Here is an 11,477-nt window from a genome sequence, read left to right on the forward strand (position 1 = left end):
AACCCATAAACAGTTTTCCCAAGGATATAACAATGATTAGGAAACTTATCATTCACAAATCCAGGTGGTTGTTCAACATAGACAGTCACTTCGAGTACACAATTGAGGAATCCACACTTCACGTCCATTAGGTACACATCAAAGTTCTTGTGAGCTGCATAAGCAAGAAAAAAATGCATTGCTTCGAGTCTTGAGACTGGAGCAAAGGTTTCATCCTAAGCAATTCCTTCTTGTTGAAAATAACCTTTTACAATTAATCTTTCCTTATTGTGAACCACATAACCTTTTTATCAACTTTGTTTTTGAAAATCCATTTTAAAACAACCACAAAAACAATTTTCTGGTTAAGGAATTAACCTCTGAACTTTGTTTCTTTTATATTCGGCCAATTTAGATTGCATTGCACCAACCCAATCAGGATGTTCTAATGCACTCTTGACTGTTTTTTGTTCAATTTTAGAAATAAAAACATTAAACATGCAATACTCCTGGTGAACATTAAGAACTTACTTTCTTGCTTTAACAGGTGCACTTGTTAATACATCAGAATTAGGATTACCAAGAATTTGTTCTTTAGGATGATCACAAGTCTTTTTATCCATAGGAAGAAATGATGGATCAAAATCCACATGAGGACCCTCAAATACTTCTACGATTTCTGAAAATTCTTCTACAAAAGATAAATTATCATAAATGTTATCATTTGCATTACCTGCACCTGCATTATCATCTTCGATTTATGTTCGACTTGGATCCCTATAAATACATTGATTTGCTATGCGTTTCTCCCCCCTCAACACCAACATTCGAAGGAAATGGCTCCCCTCGACTTGAGGTTGGGTTATCAAGTGCTCCCCTTCAACTTAACTAGATGTCAAAGTTTAACCCTCTTCGACATAAGCTCTTGGTGTCGAAGATGAATATTCATCTATATGTCCATTAGTAATTGTTGAGTCATCAGAATGTTTCGATTCATCAGGTACTTGATTGTCTTTGATATTAACCTCAACATCAATTGCTCTATCCGGAATACCAAAAACCAAATCAAAGTCAATATTAAAAGTAAACATTTGTTCAGAATCCTCATTGGAAACAGAAAAAAATGGTTTATGAGGAAATTCATGTTTGACTCTCTTAACATAGTAATCACCGAATGTTATATTAAAAGTTTCTTCAACCCTTTGCGTTCGTTTGTTCATCACCCTATATGCCACAAAATTTTGAGAATATCCAAGAAAGATGCCTTCATCAGCCTTCGTCAGAAACTTCGAAAGATTATCTTTTAGATTCATGATAAAGCATTTGCAACCAAAAAACATGGAAAAATTTGACATTAGGTTTCCTTCTGTAAATGATTTTATAACGTGTGATGTTCAATCTTAGATGAATGAATGAACAATTTTGTGTCAAACAAGATGTAGAAATTGTTTTTACCCAAAATTGTTTAGGTAAGTTTGCGTAACTATGATTAGTTCTAGCAGATTCATAAAAATATTGATTTCTCCATTCAAAAACACCATTTTGTTGTGGTGTGTAAGGAGACAAAAAATTATGAGAAATTCCAAGATTCATCAAGACTGAACCAAGAACTTGATTCTTGAATTCTGTTCCACTATTGCTTTTGATACAACAAACTTTTTCTTCAAACTCATTTCAATGCTTTTGATGAAATCAATCATCATTGAGCAGTCTGAGATTTCTGTCTAAGAAAAGTAACCCAAGTGAAGCGTGAAAATCATTTATAAAAACAAGAATGTACTTCTTCTCACTCAATAGTCGAAGGTACACACAAGTTAATGTGTAGAAATTCTAATGGTTCAATGATCTTCGAGTCGATAACTATAGGATGACCTTGTTGATGATGTTTTCCTTGATCACAAGCTGCACATAAACAACCGTTATCAAATTCTAGAACAAGTAAACCTAGAACAATATCATTTATAACAAGTTTATTCAAAATTTTGAAATTAAGATGAGAAATCCTTCGATCCCAAAGCCAACTGAGATTAGAAGTAACCCTCGATAATAAGAAAACAGAGGGTATACCAAATAATTGTTTTATGTCCATTGTGAACATATCTCCCTTCCTTTTTAACTATAACAAGACTTCCTTCGATTCTTTATTTGAAATAATGTGACATCCCCAAATTTATGGTCATTTTAAAAAATTTATTTATGCCTATTTTAAAACATATTATTTCTTTTACTGTGGAATTGGTCGCAAAAACATTATTTCAGTGTGAGATAATATTAACATTAAACATTTCCAAAGAAACATTCAATGTTGATATTCTTTGAAAACTTTAGATGTTATAACTGATACAAAACATAAACATAAATACACCTTACTTTAATTTACACTAATGATCTACATCTCCATTAATCTCTCAGTGTAATGCATCTTCGCATCGATACCTATAATACAAATTAACTAAGTGTGTCAGGTTGGGAAACCTGGTTAGATACATAGGGTTTTCAAATCGCAATGTTATAATCTTTAATTATATATTCTTCATCATTCAAATAACCCCATTACCCCATTCTCAATATATATTTTGGGTAAGCATGGTAGTATAAAAGTACTTGAATTGGCATGGTAGTACAAAAGTACTTAGATAGGCACAGCAGTATAATAGTACTTGGATAAGCACAGCAGTACAAAAGTAACTGAGTTGATGTGTTCAATAAAGTTCTACGTCAGACGAATTAGAGATCGAGAAACAAACTGTTGGACAATAATATGACTATGTTCCATGTAATTTTCCACACGATATCTTGAGAATGGAGAACTATATGATCCCTTATCTAAAAGACGTGTCATAGCTCGATAGTGGCTTTTGAGAGCTACGATTGCTAATCGGATTTTTAAGTCGTAATTGGATCTATAGTTATTAGACTTATCCAAGTAGGAGACTATTGGATTAGTGTCTAAGTCCATAACTATATTTGGTATTTACATGACCTGGTTGTAGCATGGTCCTTTTGGGTTTCCTTCACTGGAGCAACTTGACTAGATGATTAATGGAGAAAGAGGTTATTATGGTTTATTAATATATTATACGAATAATATATTAAAGAAGAAATCATATTTGTTTAATTAATATTGGTCAAGAATTAATTTTGTTAACAAAAGAGATTTATTAAACTTTGGGGACTGAAGTGTAATTATTGGATAGTTGCAAAGTAGATTAAGAAACCCTAGGGATAGGGTGGACAAAATCCTTATAGATAGGCCATAAGATTTCTTCCAAGGTAGGGATCCAGAAGATTCTTATGGGCTGCTTGGTGGCTAAGTAACCGGATAAGGACTCTAACTGAAACCCTAATCTCACACATATATAAAGTGTTGGGTTTTGAGCAATCTAACACTTCCTAAGTGTGCATGCAACCCTAATAAACCTTGGATCTATGTTTGTCTAAATACATGCAAAATAATAATTTTCCAAGGTTTATAACCTATCTAACATGGCATGGGGAACATTTCAACATAAAAGAGTTAGAAGAGATTACATACCTTTTGGTGAGTTTGGTTCTAAGGAGTTTGAGGGCCAAGCACCAATAGTGTGAATGCCTCAAATGGAATCACAAACACCACAAACTCTTGGAAAACTTTGAGAGAGTATACACACTCTTGTATTTTCGGCCACACACATGCACACACACACACACACTAGTTCACTAGTTTTCTCTTTTAGGTTTCATTTCATGCTCCATAAGCATGCTTATATAGTGTGCATGGTTAGGGTGAAACCCTAATAACCCATGTCTTTTCCTTTTCCAAGGATCCATGGGTTAAAAGCTCCATGGATCATCCATGGACTTCCACATAAGCCTAGCCCATTAACAAATGAGTATTAGCCCACACTATATAAAACAAATAGCCCATAATTTAATTAGTATTCCTTTTAATCTCTAAATTAATTCATAATTAATTTAAGACTAAAAACTAATTAAATAACGTAATTTCATATTAATATATTATAACCCATAATATATTAATAAACATATGTGTATAACTCTCATAAAATTATCCATAATAATTTGGATGAGATGCAACCCAAATGGACCATGCCGGTCGGGTCAAGTATATACCAAATAAGTTATGGACTTAGACACCTTATCCAACATAAAGGACCCCTTATGCTTCATATTTTGGCTACCACTTGAACCCTAGAGATCCAAGAGCCGATTTTGAGCCTTTCCCCTCTCTCCAAGATCTTCCAACTTGCTTTGGTGTTTGTGATTCATTCGAGGCATCGCATTTGAGGTGCTAGGTTCTTATAAGCCAAAGATCTTCAAGAAACAATCAAAGGCATCATCTAAACTCTTCATTAGATGTAGATTTCGATTTTATTGTATGATAGATTACAGTTTTCAAGCCTTGGACAATTATTCATGTAAAAATAGAAAAACTACATCCAAGCAATTAGGGTTTACATGAACACCATATGAATGTTGTTTTGCTCATAACCCAACAATGGATACCCGAGAGAAGGTTAAGGCGATAGTTGATGATGTACCAGTAGTACAAGAGTACCAGAATGTATTCCCGGGGGAATTACCTGGGATACCTCTGAAGAGACAGGTTGAGTTTAGTATTGACCTGGTTCTTGGTGCAGCACCGATAGCCAAGGCATCATATTAGTTGGCTCCTCCCAAGATGCAGGAGTTGTCTACACAGTTGCAAGAGCCTCTAGACAAGGGTTTTATCACATCGAGAAGTTCACCGTGGGGATCCCTGATCCTATTTGTGAAGAAGAAGGACGGGTCACATCACATGTGCATAGACTACCGGGAGATGAACAAGTTAATGGTAAAGAACTGCTACCCACTTCTAAGGATAGATGATTTGTTTGACTAGCTTCAGGGAGCATCTTGGTTCTCCAAGATTGATTTACGGTCAGGGTATCACCAGATGTGAGTCAAGGATGATGATGTGCAGAATACCGCCTTTAGGACTCGCTATGTTCATTATGATTTTGTGGTGATTCCGTTTGGGCTCACCAATGCTCTAGTCGCGTTCATGGACCTCATGAACCGCGTGTGCATACCGATGTTGGATCGGTTTGTCATAGTATTCATTGATGACATCTTGGTTTCCTCCAAGACCTAGGAGCAGCATGAGGAGCACCTAAGAGAGGTGTCGAAGACACTGAGGAGGGAGAGACTTTTTGCAAATTTCTCCAAGTGTGAATTCTGGTTGCACGAGGTGCAGTTCCTTGGGTATCTCGTCAACCAAAAGGGTATTCTGGTCGATCCGGCCAAGATAGAGGCCATGATGCAGTGGGAGATTATGAGGTCTCCAATTGAGATTCGGAGTTTCCTGGGTCTGGTAGGGTATTACAAGAGATTTTTTCAGGACTTCTCTAACATTGCAGTTCCGTTGACCTGACTGACCAAGAAGTCAGTGGTTTTTCATTGGCGACCTGAGCAACAGGCAGCCTTTGAGATGCTCAGGCAGCGGTTGTGCGAGGCACCGATTCTCACTCTACCAGAGGTAGTAGATGACTTCATAGTCTATTGTGATTCTTAGATCAAAGGCATGGGAGCAGTGTTGATGCAACTGGGTCATGTGATAGCTTATGCCTCGAGACAGTTGAATCCCCACGAGGCTAACTATCCGACATACGATTTAGAGTTGGGCGTTGTGGTAGTCGACCTCAAGATTTGGCGACACTACCTCTATGGGGTCCGTTGTACCATTTACACAGATCTCAAGAGTTTGAGGTACCTCATGGATCAGCCAAATCCGGACATGAGGCAACGTCAGTGGTTAGATATGGTGAAGGATTATGATTGTGAGATCTTTTACCACCCGGGCAAGGCCAACGTAGTGGATAACGGTCTGAGCCGCAAGGCGATAGCGACCTTGATCTGAGAAATCAGTTTGAGGATGATAGTGATTACTCCATTACTGGAGCAGATCCGAGAGGCGCGGATTGAGTGCCTGAAGGAGGAGTTCCAGAAGTGTAAGCGGATTATAGGCCAAGTGGCCTCCTTTGATTATGACATACGTGGGTTGTTGACCCTCCATGGGAGGTTCTAGGTACCCTACTTGGGAGGAGTACATCAAATACTGATGGATGAGGCCCACAAGTCCAGGTTCTCTATCCATCCCGATGCGACGAAGATAAACAGAGATCTTCGACCTAATTACTGGTGACCCTGTATGAAGCGGGATGTAGCTTGGTACATGGAGAGATGCCTGACATGTAGGAAGGTCAAGGCAGAGCACCAGAGGCCTCACGGAAAGATGCAGCCGTTAGACATCCCCGTGTGGAAATGGGAGGACATTACTATGGATTTTATCAATAATCTTCCCCAGACCGCAGGTGGGGTTGATGTGATTTGGGTCATCGTGGATCGGTTAACCAAGAGCTCCCACTTCATACCAATCTAGGACAGCATCTCGGATGAGAAATTGGCCGAGATTTACGTGAGAGAGGTGGTGACACGACATGGGGTGCCTGTCTCGGTGGTGTCAGACCGAGATGTTCGTTTTACTTCCAGATTTTGGAAGCAGATTCACGACGAGATGGGTACTCATCTCCATTTCAGCACCGCTTTCCACCCCCAGGCAGACAGACAGAGCGAGAGGAAAATTCAGACTCTCGAGGACATGCATCGAGCATGAGTTTTGGATTTCGGTGGTAGTTGGGATACGTATCTTCCGTTAGTGGAATTTTCGTATAACAACAATTACCACACCATAATAGACCAGCCTCACTTCGAGATGCTCTACGGGAGGAAGTATAGGAGCCCAATCTGTTAGGGTGAGGTCGGTCAGAGGTTCATGGGGAGTACGGAGGTAGTACTCAAGACCACAGAGCGGATCCAGCAAGTCTGAAGCAGGCACCAGACTGCTCAGAGTCGGCAGATGAGTTACACCGACAAGCGGTGCTTGGACTTGGACTTTCGGGAGGGCGATATGGTCCTACTGAAGGTGTCACCCTGGAAGGGTATCATACGGTTCTGGAAACGTGGCAAGTTGGGCCCCACGTATATCGACCCCTTCAGAGTTATAGCTCGGGTGGGCAAGGTAGCGTACAAACTGGATCTTCCCGTCGATCTCATCTAGATCCATAGCACTTTCATGTTTCCCAGCTACAGAAGTGCTTATTGGGTGACACGGCAGTTGTACCCTTAGAGGATATTCAAGTTAATGATAGCCTGAATTATATTGAGAGACCGGTGGCGATTCTGGATCGCAAGACAAAAGAGCTGAGGAACAAGAGGGTCGAGCTAGTGAAGGTGTAGTGGTAGCACCGCAAGGGCATAGAGTGGACTTAGGAGCCCAAGGAGGAGATGATGGAGCACTACCCAGAGTTGTTTTCAGACGTAGTAGACTTCGAGGATGAAGTCTAAGACAAGTGGGGGAGAATTGTAACGTCCCATTCCTGGTACGCATTTAATCTATTTAAGTATTTTTTTAAGAGCTACTCGACAAGTTGGTAGCCCTAACTCATCGAGTGGATGCCATATTGGTTGCGGGTTTTAAGTGATCTACTCGACGAGTCGAAAGCCTTGACTTGACGAGTAGGTTCGTCAGGAGGAAACCCTAATCCTTAGGGTGTGCACCCTATTTAAGCATCATATCAGGTCTTCACCCCAGCCTCCATCACCTCCACAGCCCAATCTCGAAACCCTAATTCACCTTGTGTGTTATTGAGCTATTTCTTTCCATTTTGAGTGTTATTGTGCCTTTTGAAGCTTGTGCAAGAAGAAGAAGAAGAAAGAATCCTCAAAAGGAAAGAAGTAGATCCAAGAATTACACTCCCATTTGCTACAATTTTTGGTAATCAAGTCTCTAACTTGATCATTCTCCTCTTAGATCTATTTGTTTCCATTTTACGAAGGTTTTGGTTCAAGAACCTTGATTCTTAGGATTGGGACGTCCCTAGTGACTTATATCTCAGATCTAGAGTCTAGGAAGGATTCCATGGCATAAAGGTGCAAACTTTATGACCATGGAAGCCCCATGCAAGCTTATATGCCAGAACATGGCCTTTTTAGCCCTAAAAGATCATGCATACAAGGAAATCTTGGGACTTTACGTGTCCAACAAATGATATCAGCCTAGATCTAGTATATTGTGCCTTGGTTTAGGAAGTTATGGCTTATGCATCAAGATTTATGTCTTAAAGTAGTTAGGGTTTGGGTTAAACCCAAACTGAATCACTAAGGACGGGTAAAGTTGGAAACTTTACCCTTAAGAGTGTATGCCCAGTATTAGAAGAAGTTTGGAGCATAGATCTGAAGGTAGGAGCTTAATCCTTTAGGATGGATCCTTCAGACAGGGCAAATCGGCGAGTCCAGGCAAGGTATCGACGATTTGAAGCGGGTTGTCCTGATGATTATGACAGGAAGAACTCGACGAGTCTATAAGGGACTCGACGAGTTAACTCAGTCAACCATGAGTTAAGCATTACACGAACTCGCCGATTTAGGAGATAACTCGACGAGTTGGGTTGACTGGGAGTTGACCTTGATTTTAACTTTGACCAGCACGTTGACTTTGACCACGGGTAAAATGGTCATTTTACCCTAAGGTGGATTATCATGTTTTGACTAAGTATTATTGTGATTTTGATAGTCGGGGAAACGTTGGAGCAGTTATCAGATATTCCTCACCGCGAGAACTCACAGACAGCATTGTGCGGTGATTTTTCCTCCAGTAGGAATGGAATGAAGGCACCAATGTCGGCCTGTTTATGTATGTAGAGTATGTCGAACGTCGGTTCGATGTCGAGGTTAGCCCGATGCAGATTATATGTTTCTGGACTTCGGTCCAATGTCGAGGTGGTCTCGAGAAGAGTATATGCATGCTTGATGTGTTTGTGATTCATGCATGTTATGTGTTACGTGTTCCGGGGCAAGCCCAATGTATGTTAGTTAGATGTTATATGTTATGTTATTTGTTATGTGTTCCGGGGCAAGCCCGATGCATGTTAGTTATATGTGATATGTATGTTATGTGTATTATATATGATATGTTGTGTATGTGTCGGGGTAAGCCTGATGTCGAGGTGAGCTCGATGCCAGACGTAGTTTGATGTCAGGGTGAGCCCGATGTCGGGCAAGAGTCCAATGCCAGGTTCATCTCGATGCAGCTGGGCGGTGTCCCATAGTTGTATTATCTGTTATTTGATATATGTGTATGGTATGTGGTAGTTTGGGGAGCTCACTAAGCTTCGTGCTTACAGTTTTCAGTTTGGTTTCAGGTACTTCAGCGAACAAAGGGAAGGGTTCGGGGTGATCGCATCGCACACACCACAATTTCTAGCATGGGATATTTACTTTGATATGTGATACATGTTTTGATACATTGACAGATTTTTATGATGTTGCGAGTTACCTGACTTATGTTTTGATGTGAAGTTTGATAGTTTTGGTTTTCGGTAATGATTTAAAACGAAGTTTTTGGGTTGTATTTTTGGGATATTTCATCTTATTTTAAAAATAAGTTTCAAGATACGATTTGTAGTTACTAGAGTATGACTCTAAAACTTGATTGGAACAAAGTATGACTTATCTATGATCGAACCATTTCCCAAAATGTTCGATTCCACTTCTTAGTCATACAATTGTACTAAGATGTTCTTGGAGAGTCAATTATGATACAATTTCACAATTACTAAGATGATCATAAAACATGATACTAAAGTACTCTCCCTCCCTTTCAGATAGGAGAAACTTTTATCTTTCTACCTAATAGATTCTTCCTATTCGTTCTGCTACTTTTTTGAATTTTTTTTCAAATTATCAGAATTATGCTTAATCTTATAAATACAACCATATGTACTGAAACATTATTAAATCATGAAAAATAAAGTTATTGTCCTTTGTGGTGGATATAAATAGTCCATATCAACATGTACTAGATCCATTAGTCCTTCATTTGACTCACATAAACATGTAGTCAATGAATTAGTCATAATTTTCCAACGAACAAGATTCTCATATGATATACAATGCGATTTGTATAACACCAAGTATCTGTCCAGTTGGTAATGAGATTTCTTTTCACATGGTCAATTATTATAATAACACAAACGATATCATAAGAATCAAATCCATAATTAATATTGCTAATATTAGAATTGTAACGAACACTTTCATAAATGCCATTGCAAGGATATATAAATAAAATGAGGCAACCAGATAAACCCAAAATTTCACTTTTATTAAAAATAAAAGAAAATTTAGAACTTTTCCTTACAACACATAAAATGAAAAACTTTGTTTCTAGACATCTCCTAAGAGTAATAGCAATCTATTAAATTATCCTAACTACTAAGTAGTATCTCCAAATTCTAATCATCGAACTATGTTATCGAAGTCCATCTGTTATGATCAAATTTAGCTCACTCTGCTTAAGCTTCCTTCTATCTCTTAGATATTGCAATAACATCCAAATGTGATTATCATATCATGTATTAAGAGTCTATGAATAGGAACTTGTTAAAACAATGGAGTTAGACAATGCATGTACCTTAAGTAGAGTCATACAACTTGGCTTCACTATCTCTGAGATCTTTCAAGTACTTTGGGAAGTTTCACAATCGATGTCCCTTCAATTGGTAATAGAAACATTTGGACTCTTTGGGGTTAACACATGGAACTATTCCAGCACTAGACTTTGTCTTTACCATACAATCAAACTGTTTGACCTTGGCCGACCCCTTTCCATTGGGAAGAGAAATCTTTTCTGGACCACCATTGTCACCATTGTTAATGTCCATGGAAACTTTGGAATTATACTCAATAAGCATTTCTACTTTAGATGTGTTATTAAGCATTTCTGCTTCAGCAACAATCAACATTCGGGTCAGATCAATTAGGGTCACGTCGATATTCATCATATGAAAGCTCTCAATGAACTGTTCATATTACTTTGGAAGCGAAAGAAGAACCAAATCAATGGCTTGCTCCTTTGGGAAAAAGAAACTCATTCTATCCAACTTGTCAATTTACGATTTCATTTCCAGAATATGTGCACACACATAATTTCCATCTTGATGTCTATATGCTAATAGGGCTTGAGTAGCTTCGTATATTTCAACTCGAGGAAAACTCGACGTTGGGAGAGTCGCTGGAGGAGTAGGTGGAAGAGTTGAAAAAGCGTGATGTCTAGCTCCACCATTTACTGAATAAGAAAAAAACATTTTCACATTGATTAGAAAGTGAAAGATCATCTTCAAACGGAAGAGGAAAACCATTTCCAAAAGAATGAGGAATAGCATTATTGTCTTGTCTTGACGTCTATAAAGGGAGAAAAGAGATTTCAAGTTGGTTGATTTTAATCATTAATTATTAACCTATAATTTTTTTAAATTAAGGCTAGGATCCATATTTTTTATTCGAACTTTGAAGAGGGGTGTCGTAATCAAATTCGAATATATTTTAGGCATGTAAAGTTTTTACCAATTCCAATCTTATGAAACTCCTAGATATTATGAGATTCGACGATTCTTATC

The 11,477-nt window shown here is 38.5% G+C and overlaps 1 protein-coding gene across 1 annotated transcript; it reads right to left on the minus strand.

Moving 5' to 3' along the window:
* Positions 1–344: 344 nt before the first annotated feature.
* LOC145046997 (uncharacterized) lies at positions 345–1,292 on the minus strand. The gene is made up of 3 exons (XM_078995251.1): positions 887–1,292; positions 560–670; positions 345–439 (listed from the first exon to the last, which is right to left on the minus strand). Exons 1-3 carry the CDS (start codon positions 1,290–1,292, stop codon positions 345–347), a joined length of 612 nt encoding a protein of 203 aa, XP_078851377.1.
* Positions 1,293–11,477: the final 10,185 nt, after the last annotated feature.

Source organism: Lactuca saligna, chromosome 5, assembly GCF_052625555.1.
Source record: "Lactuca saligna cultivar CGN05327 chromosome 5, ASM5262555v1, whole genome shotgun sequence".
In the NCBI taxonomy this organism is placed as follows: domain Eukaryota; kingdom Viridiplantae; phylum Streptophyta; class Magnoliopsida; order Asterales; family Asteraceae; genus Lactuca; species Lactuca saligna.